This window comes from Pollachius pollachius (assembly GCF_949987615.1).
Source record: "Pollachius pollachius genome assembly, chromosome: 16".
In the NCBI taxonomy this organism is placed as follows: domain Eukaryota; kingdom Metazoa; phylum Chordata; class Actinopteri; order Gadiformes; family Gadidae; genus Pollachius; species Pollachius pollachius.
In genome coordinates, this window is record NC_136949.1 from 11979164 (window position 1) to 12004233 (window position 25070).

At 44.1% G+C, this 25070-nt stretch overlaps 3 protein-coding genes across 4 annotated transcripts; 1 reads left to right on the top strand and 2 right to left on the bottom strand.

Moving 5' to 3' along the window:
- Positions 1-912: 912 nt before the first annotated feature.
- Positions 913-3661, top strand: clec11a (C-type lectin domain containing 11A; the record flags this gene model as incomplete). The annotated part of the gene is made up of 5 exons (XM_079753768.1): positions 913-1248; positions 1662-1776; positions 2025-2132; positions 2406-2489; positions 3249-3661. Exons 1-5 carry the CDS (start codon positions 1177-1179, stop codon positions 3659-3661), a joined length of 792 nt encoding a protein of 263 aa, XP_079609894.1. The 5' UTR covers positions 913-1176.
- A 1991-nt stretch (positions 3662-5652) lies between these two features.
- On the bottom strand, positions 5653-9653 carry selenol (selenoprotein L). The gene is made up of 9 exons (XM_079753767.1): positions 9445-9653; positions 8882-8960; positions 7870-7923; positions 7603-7648; positions 7367-7494; positions 7138-7252; positions 6904-7026; positions 6530-6667; positions 5653-5787 (listed from the first exon to the last, which is right to left on the bottom strand). The coding sequence occupies exons 1-9, from the start codon at positions 9548-9550 to the stop codon at positions 5668-5670; spliced, it is 909 nt and encodes a 302-aa protein (XP_079609893.1). The 5' UTR covers positions 9551-9653; the 3' UTR covers positions 5653-5667.
- A 3374-nt stretch (positions 9654-13027) lies between these two features.
- On the bottom strand, positions 13028-25064 carry ttc13 (tetratricopeptide repeat domain 13; the record flags this gene model as incomplete). Of its 2 annotated transcripts, none has more annotated exons than XM_079753508.1 (23): positions 13028-13237; positions 13579-13658; positions 13809-13887; positions 14623-14702; positions 15277-15412; positions 15911-16017; positions 16360-16444; positions 16930-17013; positions 17299-17391; positions 17500-17632; positions 17819-17949; positions 18444-18600; positions 18871-19045; positions 20330-20471; positions 20596-20678; positions 20995-21105; positions 21411-21527; positions 22132-22224; positions 22608-22673; positions 22966-23036; positions 23150-23225; positions 23925-24019; positions 24884-25064. In XM_079753508.1, 23 exons carry the CDS (start codon positions 25062-25064, stop codon positions 13123-13125), a joined length of 2490 nt encoding a protein of 829 aa, XP_079609634.1. In that variant the 3' UTR covers positions 13028-13122. The 2 variants fall into 2 exon arrangements, with proteins under 2 accessions (XP_079609634.1, XP_079609633.1); XM_079753507.1 differs by having other exon boundaries at positions 15911-16020.
- Between the last annotated feature and the right edge of the window lie 6 nt (positions 25065-25070).

Here is a 25070-nt window from a genome sequence, read left to right on the forward strand (position 1 = left end):
TAAGGGTATATAGAAGACGCTTTTTTCAAAAGCGACTGTCTGAGCCCTCTGTTCAAACATGAGAGCTAAGAAAACTAGGAGGATTGCGTAGTCTATCAAGGCTTGCTGCACATTCACATCCCTGTTACACAGCGCAATAATATTTGGGAATGTTTGAATATTTTAAACACCTTGTTCAGAATTGTCTACTGATCGGTGGAAAAGTTAGAGAAATCTCCAATTCTCACACCAATCCAAATGATGTCTGAAACGGACCGGAATGTCGGAAACCGTGTCCAAGACGGCGCAGCCCTTCAGGGGGAAAAAGTGCGCAATTCCATGCGGTCAATGTTGTGTCCTGCTCCCCTCACCCCACCCAGTCTTAACAAGGCCACGGTCCAGATCCCAAGGAGAAACCTGTTTGAATGGGCTCTTTTGAGAAGTAAGGAGTCCAAACTTGCGAGAGATTCTTGTGGCATTTTAACTGGCATACCTCCTGTGCCGTTGGCCTCATGTGAGCCAGCTTCCAGCCACGGTCACAGGGCATTGGTCCAAAAAACCCAAAGCTTTATGGTAATCCTTCTGCACATTCACTGCAGAAGGGCCCGCTCTCCTGTTGGTTTATTTGTGTTTCCTGAATTTCTTCAGCAAGTGTGAGAAGAGTGCATTGATAGTCATTCTTAAGTTTGACCATACTGGTGTGGGTGAAAAGACCTGGTTGTGCAGTACCAACTTGTGTGGTAAAAATGCTGGGCCCAATGTGTGTGTGTGTGTGAGTGTGAGCGTGGGAGTGTTTGTAAAGTCACATAAATTGTGGAAACGGGAGGTGGGATCAAAAACAAAGGCCTTTCCTGTTGTTTGTCTTTGGGACATGAGGCGTTCTAAAAGGAGTGCAGACCACACTCACAAGCATGAAAGTCTCAGAACCAAACTGTAGGTCAATACTGCATCGGCGAGGATGTTTTGACTTCTATCTTTTATTTTTTAAAGATCTATTTGGCTCGGAACATTTATTTATTCGGCACATTCCAGATTCTTACACTCACCCCTGACGCATGTCTCTGAGGCTTGAAAGAAAAGGAATTAGACTTTTTCCGAGAGAGAGAGAGAGAGAGGGAGACCGAGGGAGAGGGAGGCTGGGGAAGAGTCCGTAGTGGAGTGCGTTTCAAGGAAAATCGTTGAAGAAGAAAGAAGAAAATGGGACCTCAGTTCTCCGTTGTCGTTATGTTGTGTCTGTGTTCTCTGGGTTTTTGTGCTCCACCAACGCAGGTGAGAATTTAACCGCTTATGTGCATGTCTCTTTGTGTGTGTGTGTGTGTGTGTGTGTGTGTGTGTGCTTGTGTGTCTGTGTGTGTATGCCTGTATGTGTGTGTGTCTGTGTGTGTCATTGACAAAAGTCCACACCCAATGGCATAAGGCAGCAGCAATGACAGAGAAGCCTAATGTCACGTGCAGATTGGCAGTTTGAACAAAGACATTTTTGTAGGTTGACCTGCAATATCTTTAGACAATGCAGGCACAACCAATATACCTGGTTTACTGCACAGGCATGGTAAATGTTACATTATGTTAATGTAATAAAGTTGTTTCTTCTGTTATACGGGCTGGTTTTAGACAAGCTGTCTATGAATCCGCATTCACTTGATTAATTTGTGTGGGTGTGTGGTGGGTGTGTGTGTTAGCCATCCGTGGTGGAAATGAAAAAGGCAAGAGGTGATGTTCCTGATCAGCTCTCAGAGCCAGAACCCGAGCCCACCAGCCAGTTGTCGGACTTTGAGAACACATACAACTACATCTGTAGGTAACATGTACTGTATAATGCTTACAGATGAACCCGTCCCAAAGTCTGTGCGGCATCTTCAGAACATTAACCGCAAATCAGACCATCGTCAGTTTCCAAGATTGTCCAACATTAAATCCAAAACCTAACCAGTTAATGCCGCCAGTAAAAAGCTGTTTTTTTGTTGATCCATGCTCACTTGGTGTTGTGTTTTCCTGCATTCTTACATTGTCATAACACATTCTATTATGTTGTCCAACCGCAGTGTCCAGACTGGCAGACATGGACCAGGCTATTCATAAGTTGAATGTTGGCCACTACACCCTGGACGTCAAAGTCTCCCAGATGGGGGACCGCTTATCCCGTATAGATGGTAAGGTGGTTCTCACTTACCTTTAGTTCCATTTGTGACCTGGGGTCAGCAAACTCACAAGAGCCATCAAGTATGTAGTCCTTCTTGAATTGTTGAATTGCAATGGCATAACGACACAAACATATAGTACAGCGTGAGATAGGTTGCTTTGTTCAGCACTACAAGTCTTGAATCTTAAACTTCACCACCAATCAATGAATATATGACATCCACATGTTCTTGTTCACATGTTAGGCTAACCCTGTCATACTGCTCGCTTTTGATTCGCTACAGGCAAAGTAGTAGAGCTGGAGGACATCATCCATGATCTGGACAAGTACAGCAAAGACAATCGTAAGGAGATGGGGCGACTGGAAGGTACGGGAAATTAAATGTAAATTAAATGTACGCATATGTCTCTTCTGTTTCATGGTTCTACAGAATGTGTTTAAAACACAGGCTACAAAATATGCATTATTGGTTCATTAATGATATGGGCTTCAGAATGGATAATAGGGATAGACATAGACATGCTGTCTGTGGTGGTATCCTTGATGTGTGAATTTCCACAACACTTAAAGACATCCTGTCTAAAGGCGTTAGCACAGTTACCAAGGCATCTGAATCCGTGAGATCACAATCATGCAGAATCCATCTTGCCAGTCTTCAAGTTATGCGCTCGTGACCGAACCACAGTGGTTCAGATCAATCAGTCCTCTGAGGAACTCTTGATCTACGTGATAAGACAGAGATAGACAGACAAAGAGATGATTAATCAAACACCCTACTTAGAATTCTGTGTGTGTGTGTGTGTGTGTGTGTGTGTGTGTGTGTGTGTGTGTGTGTGTGTGTGTGTGTGTGTGTGTGTGTGCCTGCCCTTTTCCAAAGTGTTTTCAAAGACAACTTCCCATATGGTTCTGTGTAACAAACCATCTGGCCCTTCAGGATACTGCCTCAACAAACACCAACAAAAATACCAATGGGCCAATGGGGCGATGTGCTATACCCGTTTGGGGTTTTTGGCTTTCCCTCAGTGGACGTTTTGCTAGAGTTTGAAACTACACACTCTAGCATAAGAAGAAGTGTGGGTTCAATCGTAGGTCACGTTTTGCCCTCTTCTACCCCCACACACTTCAGGATGCCAGAAAGGGCGCCGGGTTGGCTACAAGTGTTACCTGGTCTACAGAAACTTTGAGGACTATGCGGGGGCGTCACGGAAGTGCTTGGAGCGCGGTGGCCGCCTGGCCATGCCCCGCGACCGCAAGGAACAGGAGGCGGTGGCAGACTACGTAAAGGCCTTCTACCAGCCCGGGAACTGGCCCGTGTGGCTGGGCATCAACGACCTGCTCTCGGAGGGCATGTACCTGTTCGACGACGGCACGCGCGTCTCCTACTTCCAGTGGCGCAAACACTTCTTGTCGAGCCAGCCGGACGGCGGCAGGCGGGAGAACTGCGTGGCGATGTCGTCGGACGACGGTGACTGGTGGGACCATTACTGCGACCGCAACATGAGCTACCTCTGCGAGTTCGACGACAGGGTGGCCATTTAGAGTCGGAGGGACCGTTTATCACCATTTTACGTGTTTGACTTGTTCAAAGTTTTGTGGCCCCTGAGGAAGCAAGAATGTAATGGCTCCCTCTGGTGGTTGGTTGTTTAAATGGGTTTGCTTTCTATGATTTACTTTTTTTGAGGTAGAAATATCATATCACATCAAATAAATACATAAATTAACTTTGGTATTGTGTTACAATGCACATATTAAGTGTGAAATGAGCTACCCATTTCTTCAAAAGCTTTAAAATAACATTTTCAAGAGGTCTTTTGACATTGATATTAATCAAGGCTCTGTCCCAACATTATTCTGCTACACCCTCTATGTATGCAGTATATTGTTAAAATGATAAAAAGACATCATCAGTATCATATGTACACAATGCTGGAGTGTTGTTATTCAATCCGTAGCTTAAAAGCATGCACAATGTTAAAACCTGAACTTGTAACTTTTTTTTATGAAGTTACATGAACATTCCCAATTTGAATAAAAATGTGTCAGGATTGTGTTAGTGTCTACTCCACAATAACTTCTACTTTAAGATTTTTCTTTTATGAAGAGCAATAACCCAGGATTCCACATTTGTGTGGTTGCTGCCCTCAACAGTTATTTTTTAAGGTTTAGACCATATCAAGGTTAAACAAAAAGGAAACTGCTAATATAGCTAAGCAGAAGTAAAGTCAGGTCTAAACTTTCATCTTTTTACATTGGATTCAATTTTAAATAATGAAAATAAATATATCACTTGGTTTAATCATAAAAGGTGACAAAAACATAAATGTTTTAGCTAGAACATAAGATACATGAATACAAATAGATATAAACATTTCATGTACTTTGATGGTGCTAAGTGATTATCTTGAGAAGGCAGTGAAATCACAAATGTGTTTATGTTTTGATTTAGCGAGTTACTCATTATAGGGAAAACATTGTTAAACATGATTGATTTGCTGTCATAATGCAATTACATCAAAGACTTAACATATATTGTTTCAGAATGCACTGTATTAAAGATTGTTTACGTTTCTTGATTCTATTGTAATCAATTTCATAAAGATATATTTATTTTTTTTTACAAAATACCTTGCCATTTCAATAAAATTCAACCGACTACTACAAGGCCAAACTTAAACCCACAATACATGTCATTTCCACTGCAGCCTTTTCTCCCCAAGTTAAATGAGGTTCGGGTTAGGTGGATGTGTGGATAAGAATAGGGTAATTTGGTTTAAGTGTCGGGAAGTAAAGTGCCTTTTCCTTTCCAAACAGCCCAGTCGTTTGAGGCAGTGGATCTTAGACTTCTTATCATCCTGAACAAGGGGGACGACTGCAGTGATGACATTATAGTTAGGTTTAAATTCACAGTGATGTCGTTACAGTTAGAGCTAGGTTTAAAATCACAGTGATCTCCAGCAACTATTCCATTCCTTTGAATCAAATATGATTAAAATATGTACTTCACCCTGGCGGACATCATGGAGAATTTATGGTTGATATGCTCATCTGCTAAACACAATTTCCTTCATGACATTCCTTCATGGGTTACTCAATTGCATATAGTCTGATATCTGTGGACTTCTGTAAACCAATAGGATCTGCCAAATAAGTGTTCATTGTTAGAAATTCCTCCCTTGGCAGAAAGCTAGAGTTAACACCTTCAGTAAACATCCCAATAACACCTGTAAATCATTTATAATAGTTACTTACTGCTAAAATACTAACCCTGACCATTTTCTTTTTATCAAAAGGAAATTTATAATAAAAACTATTAGAGTCCGGGGGGCAAAATAGTAGGACTATTCCAAAGCACTGACACTACCACAGAGGTAGTGCGGCCATCTTTTCCTCCACTCACAGGCTATCTGTCAGCCACGCCTCTTCATGGTCTTCATGAGTTTGAGAGCGTGACGTCATCAACGTGAGCCAAGGAGAGCCGCTCCACCTGTCGGAGTCTCAGTGCCGCGTCCCCACCGCTGCCTCCCGCCGGCGTTGTGTTTACCTAGCTATGGTTTCCCAGGCATGGCCGCCAGGAGGTCTGCCATAGCTGGCCGGTCCAGGGGGTGCTGAGAGGGGTGGGAGAGGAGCACTTTACCCTCCTGGTCCAGCAAAAAGTCTCCACCCATCTGAAAACATACATTGAAATGGCATTTGAAAAGTGTGCAGGGCATTAACCCGAAACAACAAGAGGAAAGCGTCCCCAAAGCAGCGATAAATGCACAGCAAGGTTAAGGCTCACCGATTACGGAAAATATCATAATCACGATTATTTTGTTAAATATTGAAATCATGTTATTATTGATTTCATTATTCAAACGATTATTTTTGAGTTTGAAATCATGATGCATTTATTCAGCATCTCTCTCAAAAACACACTTTGTAACTGAGAACTTTGAAATTGCCTCTTAAGAAAATACACAAAATGTTCATATTGAAAATGTTCAAATCAAAAATAATTTACAAATATATATCCAGCTGCAATTTCTATAAAACATTTAATGAATTAAACAAATATGCTTAGAAAAGAAAAAATTGAAAAATAATCATTTCAACTCAATTATATTCCTTTGGAGATCGTTCCATTCCAAATCACGATCAAATCCTAAATTATTTTCAGAGCCCTACAGCAAGGCATTCAACGCTGAGAAGGACTGGGTGTCCAGGGAGAGGGAGGTCCTCTGGCTGGAAGGTATTTATTAGTCCTGGTTTGACATAAGCCTCGGCTTGACGTCATTCAGAAGCGTTAACATTTTCCGAAGCTGCTCATGGGAAAGCTTACATGGTGCATATTAGGCGCACACATGCATCCATACAGGCCACCTTTTGGCCTAACAAATGCCTGGGGGGGGTAAGGTCCCAGCGCCTCACCTGCCAGATGTCTCCCAGCAGGCGGTGGGGGACGTCGGGTAATTCACGGCCCGCGACTTTGCACTCGGCCATCTGCAGCAGGAAATCGAACTTGAGCACCTTGACGTAGGATGAGCCAAGCCTAAAGGCCCTGTAAATCTGGGGCAAATGACACATGCATCAATACTAAGTGTGATAATCAATAACCAAACCCACACATATATAGTCCTGCAGATCTAGGACAAATGTATGGCATGTGTATAACTAAGTATTACAGTATTACTCATCTATTAACTGTTCCTTAAAGAAGTAGACACAATCACACACTTACACACACACACACATATAAGCTAAGTAGAACACACACACACACACGGGCAGTCTCTCGTGCACACCTTTCTCTGTGGGTCCAACAGCATAGGGAATGTGCATCCAGTCTGTTCCAACCACAGCCTGGCCCCCTCCACACTACCACAAGAGACCAATAAGACCCGTGCCGAACGAGCTCCCAGGAGGGCCTACACACGCACACACACACACACACACACACAAAATAATATTTGTGACTCTTGACATGAATTAAATGCACTTTACCAAACAGGCAGTGCAGAGGATAAAACATAACCGACCTGGTTTGCTTCGAGCTCGGCTGCGTGGTCTCGTCACGGCAGTCATCCGAAGTGTCGGATCAGAACCAGGAGGAGGCTCCGCCCTTTACCAAGGTACTGGCCCAGAGTCACAGCTCTTTAACACACACAAACACGCAATATCCAATGAGTGTGTGTGTGTGTGTGTGTGTGTGTGTGTGTGTGTGTGTGTGTGTGTGTGTGTGTGTGTGTGTGTGTGTGTGTGTCGCACTCTGTGTTGCGTGCGTCCACGAGGGCCAGGTCGCCGCTCAGCCTGTCTGCCGTGAAACCTTTAGGCCCCTGCGTCTCAGCTGGCCTCAAACCTTCATCCACACTCGCCACAAAAGAGTCCCACTCGTTCTACACACACACACACACACACACGCACACACAAGAAAGACAGTTAAAAGATGGCAGCTATGAAGACAGAGGAAAACAAAAGATTGCATGAAAATGTAATGAACCAACCTCCAACTGTAGAAGGTTTTCAACTCCTTCTCTCACAGCTGCTTGGCTAGGGAGAGAGATTTTTGAAATATTTTCAAAATGTCACTTGGGGGAACAATAAAGTGGATGCATAATGTATGTTTACTTTGGCCGGACTAAACTTGCAGTGTGTTTCAGAGATTTAGAACGTTTCTCAAGAATAAAATGCACCCATCGACGAGTCAATCCATCCGTATCTCTTTCTCTCTATGAATCTTTTTAATTCGGTCCACTTTAAATCCCACTTACTGGTAACACTTTGCCCATGCAGACTCTGCATCACTCTTCTTCGTCACACCAATCCTGCCGGGCAGACACACAAAACCAACAATGGCACACTTGACGGCACGAGAGCAAGAGGGTAATAGTTTGAGGATGCAAAAGCCCTGCACTCACAACTACAATGGGAGAAAATAACAGAGGTTTAAAGGAAGTATAAGTTATATCTTGCCTACATGTTTGGAACAGGATAAAACAGGATAAAAGCAGAGTCAACTCTGTGCCCTATTCCAAGGGAATTATAGGTGTATTTTATTACACCTCCTGAAAGCCCTCTGAAAGAAGCTCCTTATCTCAAGCTTAGATCAGAGCTGGCCCAAGGGTGCCTGGCAACCAGGGTGTTATCTCTCTATAATATTCAATAACCTAATTTTATTTGTCTAAGTATTGTCACGATTAAAGCTAAACACTAAACGCTGCTTTAATGTAGTGACATGGTTAAAGGAGCCATTATCAAACAAAGGCTTTGTTGAGGATTGTATTATTTATTAGATATGGTTTTGCCTAATGCTATTACCACACTTTTAGTCATATCTTTACGTTAAACCCTGTGGTAAAGGGATTTGTTTTCTTTGATTATACAGGGCTCATCTCATAAGCAAACATGGTTTATTTTGTCTGTTTGAAATCAGTGCAATTATTAAGGTGATTTAAATACATTTTACTGCCCTACATTAATATAAATGTAATGTTAAAGATGTAACTTCTTGACACTGTAATGTACTGAGAATTCGGAGAAGGAGGATAAGTGAATGTTTAGTTAATTGGGACCTAGAGTTATTTTGATATAACAACCCTGAATTTACTTTGACCTGCCCATTGGTCAAATCTATCGGCCATTGGCTAATGGCAGGTGTTCATTTTGAACTCTGGACGTCCCCTTGGAATTTTAAGTAATGTGTACCAGAAAATGATTTACACTCAAGCAACATTACAAACATCTTGCAATGTAATGTTATGCAGGTTTAACCCAAATTCCCACCTGTTGTAAAAGTCAGCTGCGGCGGTCATCAACCCAAACATCGTAGTGATCTTATTAGGGACAAATTGTTCCAGGGAAGCTGTTGGGAGAACAATGGGGGCATAGTAAGATTTAAGACTTTTGTAATATGGCTATTGTGCTGGCAATGAGCATGACAGGGATTTCAGAGTCTTGCTCAATCCCTAGAATACCAGTAGGGTTTTAATCTACCAGGTCCCGCTATTCCATTGTAGTAAAAATAGCATACCAAAGTCTGTACATTAATACTTTTTATCAAAATAAATATTTTAAATTTTGAGAAAATTCTAAATGGTAAGGTATGCAGTACATAAGTTGTGTATGCATCTATTCAGAGGGCATTTTGTCTGGCAATGCAATTGCAATCTTATATTACTGATATAATCCTAATAATCCTAATAACTATTCTCTTTAATAGATTATAAATACAGATAAATAGCATATATGCTTTTCTACCTAGAGCAACCACACACAAAGCATTGATTGTTCGTAGATTATTATACAATTGTCCAAATGTGCAGTTCAAATGTCACTCTAATTCTTACCTCCTGCTTCCTGCTTTGCATTTTGAAGAATCACTTTGCCCAAGTTAACGAGAAGAGACAAGGCGTTGCTTAACGACTCCTCCACCTCAGCTGCAGCACCAGCCATTGCACCGACACAACACGACTGTCAACTGTGGTTCAGTTGAGTTAAACTAGGGAGCAATACTTTGGGAGTTGTGAAACTAGTGGCAACGAGGAGGAACCGTATGGCGGACATGACAGCATATCACATTAGATCACATGATACGATAAGATGCCCTAGTGCTTCAGGGGGACTTTAGTGACATCCAGTGGTCAATATGAAAATGTGCCAGAAAACCACGCTGGGTTATATTGTATTCGAACTACAGAAAGGTTGAAGAAGTTGAAGAAATAAATAAGGTTAGATAAAAAAAATTATCATGTTACAGGCTTATATCGATTCATACAATTAAAGTTAAAGAAAGATGAAAATATGTTAAAGAAAAAAAATGTATGACTCCTTCATTTTGTCAAACCGATTTTATTGGCTGTTGTACACCTCCATCCACCGCTTTTTGCATTTATAACTTCCCTCCTCCCAATGTTCGAAAGCTCAAACAAATTCCTCCTTTTGCGCACGAGGACAATAACTGAGACAGAGAAACTCCCCAACCGACCGAATAAATATCAAATAGTTGAATAATGGCGGAAATAAGAGGAGTTCTTTGTGGGGGGGTCAGGGCACGTCAAGTTCAAGATCCAAATGAAAAATAAAATAATAATAGAAAAGTAGACCAATCATATAGCCACCTTCAGAGATTCAGGCGCATGGGTAATCACGTGTATAATTGTGCTGGTTTGGTCAAGTACTTTTGCTCTCTATTGGCTCCATGTTTCCAAAAAACATGTTTGATATTGGGCTAAGTTTTCAGGTCAAGTAACACAAAGAAAAGCAATAAAAAAATATGTGGAATTATTCTGGGTCATCAGTGGAAGATATCAAGAGAGGCAGCAACTGTCCCAAGCCTTTTATATGCCAATTAATATAACAAAGCCAATATTTAAGTCAGTGGTTCCAAACCCTTTTTTGGCCCAAATTTCAAGCTCTGAAAATGTTTGTTACCACAATTTTAACATTCATCTGCTTCCAAGCAAATAGTTTGCTAAATTCCCATTGGCCGGAAATATCACATATCCTGGAGTACTTAATCGCATCGCTTAATTACAAACTTGGTGATCAGTAGTTGTTTGCTTGTGGTTATGAATCCTTTGACGTCAAGGAGACCTCATAAAATGTTTGATTAAAAAATAGTTTCTACAGCTTATGTCAGATATTTCCTGTGACCCCAAATGCATATCAGGGGCAACCAAGAGGGGACCCGACCCCGAAGAGGGGAAGCACCGAATTAACGTCTTAAAAAGGCTGGGAGCAACTTTGGCAGAGATGTGTATCCTCAACCACAATCTCAACCTATGTTCTGCTCCAGCCGTTGCAAGTGAGTGTGACCATTTCAATTTTCATTTTTCTTAACTGGTTTCTGGAATGGATGAAGCCACAGGTGACATTCACGCCAAATGGGAGGGTGACAATTCTTTTGCCATGTAGAACCAAAATATAATACGAATACAAAAAAACATTTGAAAATGTTTTCATTTGTATAAAGCTTTTGCAGAATGGCCCTTTTAAAATATGCCGAAATGCATTTCAAATACTAAAATATTCTTGGGAGGTCAGTAGCAATTTATGTGACTTTGGTTGATTGGCTTGATGTCCATTGGGAACTAATACACCCCTACTCACACTTCCCCCAGAAACCAAATAAAAACTTAAAATATATAAATACAATATAATAACAAATTCAAGTATGCCAAGACAGAAACCCCAATGTTATGCTCTCGCTCTCTCTCTCTCTCTCTCTCTCTCTCTCTCTCTTAAATCCCCATCTGCCATTTCTTCCAATTGTCCAACATGAGATGCAGTGCATGCACACTACACGGCTGGGGGCCCTTATGTATTTATGAAGATCAAGGGTGTAGGAACCGGGGGGGACGGAGGGGACGTGTCCCCTCCAATATTGGAGACAGGCGCATTTGTCCCACCTAAAAATTATACCGGGGGAGAAAAATATTTTATTTTATTTTGAAAGCGCAACACAGCGTCTTGTCACCGCTTCTTATTCTAAAAAACTGGATGATTGAGCGTGCAATTAAAGAATTGATTTGATATTTATTAGTTCATTTCTGCCATTCAAAATGTGTTTTCCTTTACATTTACAAATTTATCTTTTTAGTAGAATAAAATATATTTGGGAATTTTTAATTAATTAATTAATAATTAATTGTTAATTTATGACATATTTCTGTTCAAACCATTAACGGATCTGTCAGGTTTCCGATAAGTGTCCCCCCCCAATGTTAAACTCATTCCTACGCCCCTGATGAAGATAAAAACAAAGGTCAATCATACAAAATCAAAACGGATCCCAAAAAACAGCATTGGCCTATACTGTGATGGTGATGCATACAAATAGCTTAAATTAAAGTCCAACTTAAGGAGGTCTTTAACCTTAACCTGCAACAACTGCACAATTTCACTACAGCCATCGCTTTTGGCATCACGCAGGACACAAGTGAGGTAGAGGTGTTGTTTTTCCAGACCAATAATTTTGTTAAGAGAGACTGATGATTGAATGACCCTCAATTAAATTATAGCCATGGCTGCAGAGAAATTGTTCCATAGCGCAGGTTAAATAGTATTTTAGCATATTCCAAAAAGTTTCAATGTCAGTCTTGACCATGCAACTTAAAGGGGACATATCATACCACCAGGTGTGAGTGTGATTAGCCATTACAAGCAGGTTTGAAAATGTGCAGCATTGTGACATCACAGGTGGGCGTGTCCATCTAGATGTGTGACGGATAGATGGACACGCCAACCTGTGATGTCACAATGCTGCACATTTTCAAACCTGCTTGTAATGGCTAATCACACTCACACCTGGTGGTATGATATGTCCCCTTTAAGAGGGTTGGCTTGTGAAGTCATATGTCATGTTTAACAGAGAGTTGTGTGCGTCTGGATAAAAACAGACACAGAGGGACAGAGGGAGACAGAGACAAGAGACAGAGAGACAGCGAGAGTGACAGAGCGACAGAGAGAGAGACAGAAGGGCTTGAGGGTTAAGCACGCCCACTACATCCCAAAGGGACAAAAGAGTTTTGTTTGCGATAACCCCCTTGCCATTGTGCTCTAGGTTGGAGTGTGGAACAGTAAAGTGTGGAGGGCTGCCTACTGCCTCGTGTGTCTGGGCCCCCAAAAGGAACAGAGAAAGAGAAATAAATAAAATAAAAATGCACCAATGATGTTTCAACTCTTGCATGCCCCTTAACAGCCAAACACATGATTGAACTGCATAAGGAAAACTTTCATCCTTCATTGTAACTTTTGGCGAAGTGGTGTGTGTGTGTTTGTCTGTGTGTATGTGTGTGTGTGCGCCTGTGTAAGCGGTGGATTACAACCCCGACATGAACAAGTATTTGTCTCCTCAAGTCCCAGGCATGGCCTAGGAAGCACCAAATGACACCCTCCCTCCCTCCCTCCCTCCCTCCCTCCCTCCCCCTCCCCTTGTGTGTTATGCAGCAGAGCTGCAGATGGTTGTTCTCCTGGAGATGGACAGAGAGAGGGAGAGAGGGAGAGAGTGGAGTCCTGAACCCGGGCTAGGACTTCTTGGGACAGTGCGTTGTGGCATCCGTGTTCAGCACCTCTATCATCGTCCTGCTGGACGGGAAAGTCTCCGCTACCGACGGAAGACTCTGGTACCAGCTTGGCAAGCTGCAGGGGTAACGAACACACATGCACACACCACACATAAGACGGTGTCAAGCTATGCCCTTTGACTCATAAAAGAGTACTACAGATTGTTGGAAGGATGTTGCAGGACCATTGGCTGATTTAAGTTGGCTTTCTCTATCAATAACAAATCTCCCTTTAATGCTATAACCCAGGATGAGGGATTGATTTAATAATAGAAAAAACAATGCAATTGAGGTTGGAATTTCCATTGACCCTAAAATGTTTGGCATGGTGCGAAAGAAACAAGAAACAAGAAGAAATAAATGACCAACAGGAAAGAGAATCACCATTATATCAGAACAACACAATAATGGGCTCACCTTTTAAGATTCATCCAGCTCTTGGCTGTTTTGCTGAAGCCGTCCGGACTGGGGGTGGTCATGGCCTCGAAATCCACCAGCTTATCCCCCCAGAAGAACGCGTGCATCCATCACACACACACACACACACACACACACACAAGCAAAGAACTCCATTACGAACAACTCGATGCACACCATTCATACAATTCAGCCATACTGCCAGTAAAGGGCCTGCAGTGGGACGCTACCTTTCCTTTGGGGATCCTCCCAACCACCTCTTTCCCGCTGGCCATCAGCGCCCCCATCACCACGGAGTAGGCCACCACACTGAGGAGAAGAGCACAGCGGTCAGCGCGGAGGACAGAGAGAGGCACCAGCCGCGCAGCACAGCCTCTGAGGCACGTGACTTGTCACGGCGTTTCACACAATGTACCGCCAGCAATGCGAACGGCTTTGGACTTTTTATTCATTTTTTCCGTTTTCTACAGACCGCAACCACCAAATCTCTGAAATCTCTTCTTCCCCTCATCATCCGTCTTGTCTTAAAAACGTGACCTAAATGTTTGGGCAATAGTAGAAGTTTGAATTGCTATTTCACATCCTCATTTCTGCACAGAATGGTTCAAAGAAGTTAATACTTCAGCATTTGAGATGTAAGGGAAGTAAAGTACCTGTCGCATTTTGCCCTAATATGGAGCTAGTGATCTCAACTACCAAACCCCCCTGATACCACACTGAATATGACTGTGTAGAGACAGCAGTATGGAGACAGCAGAATGGAGACAGCAGAATGGAGACAGCAGAATGGAGACAGTATTATGGAGACAGCAGAATGGAGACAGCAGAATGGAGACAGAAGAATGGAGACAGTATTATGGAGACAGTATTATGGAGACAGCAGTATGTGGACAGCAGTATGGAGACAGTATTCTGGGGACAGCAGTATGTGGACAGCAGTATGGAGACAGTATTATGGAGACAGTATTATGGAGACAGCAGTATGTGGACAGCAGTATGGAGACAGTATTATGGAGACAGCAGTATGGAGACAGCAGTATGTACCTGGATCCCCGGGACAGCGGCATGAGGTTACAGAAGTAGTACACCAGTGAAAGTATCAGGTTGCACACTGCATCTGCGTCCTGAAAACACAGACAAACAAAGAAGTGTCAGCACAATGCATCAGAGACAACAAAAGCTGAGCCAGGAAGCGGGGCAACCAAAAGGTAACCCTGGGTAACCACTTCGACGGTCCGGGCTGACGCCAGCTCTGTTTTAAGAGACCGCAGACGTGTGCAGAAAGAAGTGCTGCACGGTTTAAAGAGGTAACCCAATGCGGCAAGCCTCTGCTGGGTTGCGGTCCGAGCAGAAGACAGCTGGTGATAATTCAGGAAGACTTAACGCCTGTTTAAAGGACATTCATCGTCATTGCTGTGGTCTCAGTGTTTCTCAGCGGTAAGACCTGTTAACCCTGTGATAGCCTTGGCAGCTTAAAGTTGACAGATCGTACCACCAAGTGTCAGGGTGGTTAACCATTACAAGCCGTTTTGAAAATCCGCCTCTTCTGACATCACAAGTGGGCATGTCCAACTAATCACACCACACCTGGTGGTATAACATGTCCCCTTTAACCACGCCACAACAGATGAGGACAGAGGATGAACGGGCTGGACTGATACAATGTGTGGTGTGATTGGGTTGCGGGGGGCGTCTTACACCGAGTTCGGTGGACAGCATGAGGGTTTTCCCCTTGGCCGTGAGGTCCTTGTAGATAGACTCGATCTCCGACTGGTACTGTTGAGTCCTCTGCTCCGTGGTCTGAGTCTCCACCGAGAACAGCATGTTGCCCACCCTAACACACACACACACATGTCACAAACGTGTCTCTTCTGCCTTTCATTTCAAACAGAGTGTTTAAGAAGCTAATATAATCAGAAGCCTCATCCACTTGGGGACATAGAGAAACGGCAGGGGTAGAAGAGATACACTCTGTTAGCCACACTCGAAGAACGAGTGGCAGTTAGGTTTGGAGTGCTGTAATAGCCCTGGGGTTTAAAGGCAGGAACAAGACCAAGGGCCTTACTTAGAGGAGCGGTGGAACTTGCTCCACCTGAATGTTATGAAGAAAAAAAAGGAGTATTTGCATCCCCCCACAATGTGAGGGATTGACTCTGAAAACCGTTGACGTTAACACTTACACTATGGAGCCAAATTTGAACTAGCCTTGTTTCCCCCCATCCGCCATGACCTCATAAGTAAAATAGAATATAAATAGTTGGGGCGGAGAGAATCCAACGAGTGGTCTCTGAGCAGCGGGGGTCTTGTGACCCTTGGTGGGGTGGCGTCTCACCTGTCTCCCGTGATGGTGATGGTGAAGCCGTCGTACTCTTTCCCCGGATCCTTCATGCTGGGCACTTTGGAGTTGACCGTAAATCCATCTCTGGTTTTACTGTTGAACTGCTTTAGGGAACAAACACGCATACAAACACACACACACACACGCAAATACACAGACAGACAAATAAATACATACACGCACACACACACACACACACACACACACACAGCCCTGCATAAATCCAAACCCATACTTAACATTGACCAGCTTGATCAAGGATCAAAACGCGTCCGACTCAAACACAGACCTTAAAAAGACCCATCTACGCCATCAGTCACCGATGGGTAATCAGGGTGTGAATGCAAAGATACAGGGCGGGAATAGGATATTTTTTTCCAAATGCTAAATAAAGATGAGACAAAAACCCAGATGAAGTTGGTTCTGTGAACCTTCCTCCTTACCTTCATTATAGGAAGCAGGTCCTCCACTTTGTTCACGTTCTCCAGAGCTTGTCGGACCTCTACCAGCCCCCTGGGATTGTAGGCTCTGAGACGGAGAGACGGCACAGGCTTAATATGGGAGGTCATAATGAAAGGTAGAAGGAGATAATTAGTTCAATTGCATTGGGGAAAATTAAAGCTGTTCACTTCTGAACAGCTCACTTGAGAGCCTGGATCGCTGAGGACTATGGCTGGAGACGACAGGACATTGTGGTCACGGGCCGGGTAATGATAACAACAGGGCTGATGACAGTATCAAACAGCAGCACAGGGAAATGAATTGAAGAGGCTGCAGAAATACCAACGGCTCACGGAGGAGCTCCGAACCAAAGGATGGAGACATGGGAACAAGCAGCCCCCATAAGCACACATTGACAAGAGAGATCTCTGGATCCCATTGGTGAGGGGGACAACAAGGTGGCAGGTGATAAACATAGCCTGTATAATATGCATAGTATAAAATAAGTAATTATCAGTCGGTATCCACGCCCCCTATGTAAATATGCAACAAAGCGCTTGTAGGCCACTCACCCGTGGTACACTAGTATCCGATCCTTAATGAAGTCAAGGATGTTGTCAAAGTAGGCTAGATACCTGATGTTTATGATCTGTCCTCTGGAAAAAGGGGAGCATTTGAAAGAAAAATTAGAAATGAGGAAATGTATTTTTCTTGTAAATTATACCTTGTTGATTTTTTTCTCAAATGGAGGTCAGTGCTGCAAAGTACGGGGTGGGGTTACCAGGGTGTGTTAGTGTGTGTGTGTGTGTGTGTGTGTGTGTGTGTGTGTGTGTGTGTGTGTGTGTGTGTGTGTGTGTGTGTGTGTGTGTGTGTGTGTGTGTGTGTGTGTGTGTGTGTGTGTGTGTGTGTGTGTGCGGGGGACAGAGTTGTAAACTCGATACCTTATGAGGTTGATGTGATTATTAAACCCTCGACTGAGACTCCTGGCTGGCATCTGGTCTAGCCACAGAACTGGCTGGTCTGGATCTGCAACCCTACACACACACATACACACACAAAAAAACACACACTGTTTAACAGACAAAAAAGACTCAAACCACGGCAACACGAGACCAACACAAAGACCCATGCTGGTGCCCCACCTCCTCCACTTGACGGCTATGTCGAACATGTCCCGCCACTGCATCTGCCGCGTCTTGCCGTTCACCCGCACCTTGGAGTTGCTCCACGTTCGGTGCATGGCCTGCATCACCTCCAGGGTCGCTAGGCCCATGGCTAGTCGGGGGGGGGGGGGGGGAAACAGCACTTTCATACACTACTCAACAGTGCAAACCGTGCTATCGCTGCAGTGCGCTAAACCAAGCATTCGAAAGCGGGACAGCAAAAACAGCCTTTGAATCTACAAGGATTTGGGTTTGGTTGAGGGAGTCGGTGCTGTGCATACAAAGCACGAACCGGTACCTCTGTGTATTCTCCGGTTGGGCAGGAAGCCCGGAGTGTTGTACTGCATGAGCGCCCCGAGGTGGTCCGCGGTGCAGATGAGCTTCTGCACCTCGTTGCTGTAGCTTTCAAAGTGTTGAGGTAGGACGTCCCTGGGGGGGGGGGGGCAAACAGGCAGACCACAGGGCTCATCCTCATCCCAGCTTCACAGTGGGATTAAAAAAAACGGAGGTTTGTTTTACCTTAACTCCGAGACTAAGTGGTTTACTTGATTTGGTTTCCCTGCATTAAGCTAAGATCTGGCTCACACGTTCAATAAGGCTGAAGCGTTATTTACGAGTGTCAGAGTGGATGTGTTCTGTACATGGATGCCGCAGCAACCTACCTGACAACACTGGCCCTGTCGAGGCTTCTATAAGCCTCGACAGGGCCAGTGCTATCACAGCATGGTTAAATACTTGAATACATGGTTGATCAAAGCGCTACAATTCAGAGTGATGGTAAAATAGAACCATGAACGAGGTGTCTGCTTGAGGACTTCCTATTTACAGGAGAAAGTAACTAATATCCACTTATTGTTGGTAAACTATGGAATGAATGGTAAATTCAGCCGGCGTTGCTGTGGATGGCCGGTTCCGGGACCCACTTGATGTGCGGCTGCAGGCCAGGCTGTTCCTCATAATCCTCGATGAGGAAGGGCAGGTTCTTGGCCCAGTGGTTCTTGAAGTTCCCCGGGAGGTCCTGGTCCACGTTGTACTCGGCCACCGAGACGTCCAGGTGGGAGTGCAGGTAACGAGAATACTCTGAAGGGGGATGGAGAGGGATGGCGAGAGGCAGAGCGAGAGGGAGAGAGAATTTGTAAAAATGGCAGGAAGTAGTTACAGGAAACAGGGGAGGTAAAAAAAAAACAACACTGCATGGGGGTAATGAATGTATATAACCTCTACAGAAAGATTTCCATACAAAATATAGATTTTAACAAGTAAATAGAAACTGATTGAGAATATAAACCAAGTGATCTTTGGTTTATCACATAAACACGACAAAAAAAAGAAACAGAAAAGTGAGCGTACCTCTGAGGTATTTGACTTTGAGGTATTCGGAGCTGGCCTTCTGGCCCAGCAGGGGGTCGTTGAGCATGACCTTGGTCTGGGCCTTGATGCCCTCGTAGAACTGGCCCATGGCCACCTGACTGAGGCCCTTCATGTACTGGCACACCTCGTTGTAGGGCTCCAGCTGAAGGCACCGCTGTGGTGGGCGCGCACACACACACACACACACACACACACACAGACAGACAGACAGACAGACAGACAGACAGACAGACAGACAGACAGACAGACAGACAGACAGACAGACAGACAGACAGACAGACAGACAGACAGACAGACAGACAGACAGACAGACAGACAGACAGACAGACAGACAGACAGACAGACAGACAGACAGACAGACAGACAGACAGACAGACAGACAGACAGACAGACAGACAGACAGACAGACAGACAGACAGACAGACAGACAGACAGACAGACAGACAGACAGACAGACAGACAGACAGACAGACAGACAGACAGACAGACAGACAGACAGACAGACAGACAGACAGACAGACAGACAGACAGACAGACAGACAGACAGACAGACAGACAGACAGACAGACAGACAGACAGACAGACAGACAGACAGACAGACAGACAGACAGACAGACAGACAGACAGACAGACAGACAGACAGACAGACAGACAGACAGACAGACAGACAGACAGACAGACAGACAGACAGACAGACAGACAGACAGACAGACAGACAGACAGACAGACAGACAGACAGACAGACAGACAGACAGACAGACAGACAGACAGACAGACAGACAGACAGACAGACAGACAGACAGACAGACAGACAGACAGACAGACAGACAGACAGACAGACAGACAGACAGACAGACAGACAGACAGACAGACAGACAGACAGACAGACAGACAGACAGACAGACAGACAGACAGACAGACAGACAGACAGACAGACAGACAGACAGACAGACAGACAGACAGACAGACAGACAGACAGACAGACAGACAGACAGACAGACAGACAGACAGACAGACAGACAGACAGACAGACAGACAGACAGACAGACAGACAGACAGACAGACAGACAGACAGACAGACAGACAGAGAGAGAGAGAGAGAGAGAGAGAGAGAGAGAGAGAGAGAGAGAGAGAGAGAGAGAGAGAGAGAGAGAGAGAGAGAGAGAGCGAGAGAGAGAGAGTTCACGGTTAGTTAGGTCTTAGCACATTTGGCACCGCACACACGTGTTGCTCGGATAACGCTTACAGGGGTACACTACACTTAGCGGTCGACTACCAGACACTAACCCTATGGTTAGACAGCGCATGCTGTTGGCACGGATCGTATGACGGCCGCAGTCTGTGTGCCAACGCATGCCAACGGTGACCTATTTTGCGTTCAAACTGAAAGCGGAACTGGGGACCTGGATGCACGCCACAGGCGGCGGTTGCGCCATACCTTGAAGTTGCCGATGGCTTCCCGCAGCGAGCCGTGGTGGTAGAGCATCATACCGCGCAGCTGCAGGGACTGGATGTGGTTCTGGTTCAGCATCAGGGCCTTCTGGAAGCTCTCCATCGCCGCCTCAAAGTCCCCCAGCTCTCTGCAGAGAGGAGGGGAATGCAGAGAGGAGGGGAACGCAGGAGATGGATATATATTAATGTACACACACACACAGACCGTATAACCACATAAACTCCTTCAAGGTGGAGCCGTTCAAGCAGTACCTGTACGCCTGCCCCAGGCTCTTATAGGCATCTATGAAGTCCGACTTGAGCTTCAAAGCCTCTTTGAACGTTTCTATGGCTTCCTGAAGGAGGAGGAATATAAAAAAATAAATAATAACCGAGAATTGAGGTAAAGGGGTTAGTGAGGGCTTCTAAATAGGAACTTCAAACTGTCCAACCTCATAATACTATTAATAACTGATCTTTAAACATAGACATTTATTGAGATAGCATTTGTCTGAGAATGCTGTATCAGCCTTAAACCTCTAAATAGATGATTGCATACAAGCATGAAGCGCAACCATAGATGTAGATAGCAGAACAAGTCTAAAAGGCCAAAACACATTATTAGCCTAGCCATTATTCTTTAGCTGCACTAGCTTGCCGACACTAGCATACCTTTAGCATGCCTCTGTGGAAGAAAGTGAGGCCCTTGTACAGCATGGCAATGGGCTGGTTCTTCTTCAGGTCCAGAGACTGTTGGAAGTCCTCCATAGCGGCCACGTAATCCTGACACACACACACACACACACACACACACACACACACACACACACACACACACACACACACACACACACACACACACACACACACACACACACACACACACACACACACACTTTCTGAGGTTGTGTATTGAATCCAGATAACCAGGTTAAAGCTCAGACTATTTGAATGCATGCTCGGAGTTGGACATTTGTAATGGACAGAGTGAATTCATTTTACTCCCTCCTTGCTTTACATGTTAATAACCAATTCTATCAAACTCACACCTGGCATTGCAATGTGAGGAGGGGTGTACACAAACACACCTCCGATATGAAGAGCAGTGTCCCCCGGTGTCTGTAGAGGCGTGCTGAGGGCTGCAGCTGAATGGCCTTGGTCAGGTCACCCAGGGCCTCGCTGATACGGCCCAGTGGAGATAGGATCTGGACAGACACACACACACACACACACACACACACACACACACACACACACACTTTATCCGGTAACATGAAAATATCTGGCCACAACACAGGAAGGCAGACCAAAGAATTTGCAACTACTTTGCAGCCGAGTCTAAGCCCGACCAATTGCATTACTATACGTACAAAGCACACAAACTCATTAGGACGATTAGGGAAACGAGGTGAACCCCACTGGAAGACAAAAGCCTTATCTTTTCCAAATTGATAAAAAACTGCAGCCCCGGAGTTTCTGTTCGCCCACTACCACTTAATGATAACCGCCACAAGCCAGATGATTGTGGCGAAACAACCACAAAGCGAAAGAAAGGGAAACGCCCCTTCCACCCAGATATGTGCACGCCCGCTAACAGACTTTAGACCGGAATCTCTGACTACCTATCACACCCTGTATTGCCCAGGCAGCTGGCATATGCGATATCTACGACACCATCAGATAACGCTGGGGATATTTTAGTCCCCCGGCTGTCTGTGTTTTTTGTTTTTTAAGGGAAGGACCTCTCGACCTCCACCCCAGACTGGATCGTAGGGCTGTGGGGTGGGGGAGGAGGGAAAGGGCTCTCACCTCTGCTCTCTGCTCGTAGACCTCGGGCCAGTTGGGCTCCAGCGTGATGACCCGGCTGAGCTCGAACAAGGCCAGGTCTGCATTCTTGATGTCCTGGGAGAGAAGGGCCAGAGTGCAGACGTTATGGTGGAGAAGGGCCGCCCATGAAAACTCAATAGGTTTCTTTCTTTGGGATAATTGATTTCATACCGTCCACCACTGCCAGGTTACATTACGCATTACCGCTCACATTGCTTATGGTTAAGCAAACTATGTTAAAGTTGAAACCTGCCGTTACGGTAAATGCATCCAGCTCAAAAGAGCCAATGTAATGACTAAAAGATCGCAAGCTATTCATGTCATTATATAATGATTATAATTATGTATGCATCTTTTTATATCATAGTTTGAAATCATTCAGATCTCAATACATTGAAAAAAAAAAAAAAACGACGGGAGTAGATTTGTAACTGCAATGTCAAATGTGCATAACTCACCTGAAGACTCTTCTTCCCATATGCTATGCCTCTGCCATAGATGGCACTGACCAACTCTGGTTCACCCTGGTTGGAGGACATGGGGGCGAAACAGCGGGCGAGAGAAAGAGAGAGAGATATTGAGGAGATGGAAACTTTGAAAACTCCACCTTCACTACATAGTGTTTATCAATGATCTGACATCAAGAAGATAATAAAAAGCCAACTAGATTACATGAGAACAATCCTTAAAGTGGGTGCCCCATATGCATTTGAAGACACCAAACCAGTGGTAGGGTTTAACTATGGGGTGATACAATCAACTGTCTTTATTTAAAGTTAACTGCTGGATTACGAGGCGCTTTGCTTGCCAACTGACCTGTAGCAAGAGGGAAAAGTGTTTGATGGCTTCGTCGTAGAGGCCGTTGCCGATCAGCACGTACCCTATAGCTGTAAGGTACAGTAAGCGTGCAAGGGGACAGGTGTTATAGCAGCACTGCAGCAGGAAACATGCATATCAACCAGAATTTGCTTTAGTTTTTTAAAAACAAGCAAAACCTTACCAAGCTCTTCGTTTGTGTTGTGGTTATCCACAGGGAAAGGTATTTTTTTCTGTTCTATGAACAACTTGGCCTGGCTCTGTGAGAGATAGGCAAACATATTCCAATATATATGATATGGTTGAGATAGAGAATCAATTATTATGTTTAAACAAAATAATCCTTTAAAATCCTCATTTTAAAGCTGAATATCCATTGATCTACACCTACGCATACATCAAGGTATTTGGATAGATCTTAGATGCATAAAAAAATCATAATCAATAACAGTGATTCAAGCTTAAAAAGCAGTGCAGCAAATGCAATAACATTGCTGCCATGTTTAGGCTGATAAGACTCAGTTCTTTTTAAGCAAGAACTGCTCATATCTATGCTGATGGTTGAAGCTAGCATTCAGCTGAATGTGGAATCTTGTTTGTTTGCATAGCTTTCGTCCCCAAAACACTTGGAATCATAAAAGTGTGTACAAAATTGCACAATATTCAAATGATCAGCTCTTTCTACTAATATTATCTTTTACGTACAATGGGGGAAAGTAACCTTTGCCATCCCTTTCCCAACTCCTGAAACACTACTCTGAGGGGCAGTCAAAAAAGCTATTCTGTAGAGAAAAGAGGATCAACTCAAAACTTCAGCGGATAGACAATTGAAACCACAGTGAAATGGTGTTCATGAGGAAGTGAAAGGTTATGAGCGTTGCCAAAGCGAGCGGATATTTATGTGAATTTGTTCAGGCTATATGTAAATGTATGTAAGCAGGCATTCACTCTGATCTTACCAGAATCTTCTCTGCATTGAGCGAGAAGACCGATTCACAGGGAGGGTTACTCCCTTCTTCACAGTCTGGGTCTTCCAATTGCAAAATGGAGGATTCTTTATAAAAAAAAACAAAGCACAAGATCAGTATCATGTTTATAAAAAGATAGAGAGAGAGAGAGAGAGAGAGAGAGAGAGAGAGAGAGAGAGAGAGAGAGAGAGAGAGAGAGAGAGAGAGAGAGAGACGATATAGTATTTATTTATTAACTCCATTTGAAAAAGGGAAAGAGAAAGGGAGATGGGGGAACAAAAAGAAGGGTCAAAACAAAATATGTGTACCTTTCCCCAGTGCAGGACTGAATGTGCTCTTTTCAAGATACTAGGAAGCATATGCAAATGCTAATTTGCTCAATGCTGATCCTGTTTCATTCATTGTTTTCGTTCGTTTTCAATCGTACAGATAAGGTACGAATTGGCATTATCTTCAAAGATCAGAGTAACGCACTGACGTCCATGCAGTTGTCTATTCATTGACTGTGTGCTTGATTCACAGTACACTCAGTTTTCGTGCTAGAAAAACTAGAACACAGTGACTAACTAACTACACGATGAATGACATGCATGTTGGCATCCCAAAACAAGATAACGACAACCAGTATATATCATCCATATTAAAAGATACAACTGCACTAAGTCACAAATTAATACTGCAGAACGTTGTTGTTGTTTTACCAACATTACTATGATAGTATGCCCATTCACACACATACAGACGCGACACTACTCTTCAAGGGTCATAGTATCCTTCTCTGACCATACGTTTGAACGTTTGAATTGCAAACCTTGGACTAGTTATCTCTGCAGGACTGTATAGAGGACAGAGAATTGGCTTATCCCGACTAGTAAACGTTAGCTTATGACCGGGGGTTAGCCAAGCACTGACAGTTGTATCATAGAGGACGTGGCAAAAAGAGATCTCACCGCAGTCGGCGGCGTATTCCTCCCACTCCGAAGGCGAACTGCATCCATGTTTGTGCAGTTCACTATTGAAAAAAGTAAGCGTAGAGAAATATTCGGTGGAAAAGATTGCTCGACACAAGTAAAGAAGGGAAAGCATTAGCACAACAACAGTCCGGCTGGCAGGTGCCATATTGTGCTTCATGTGTAC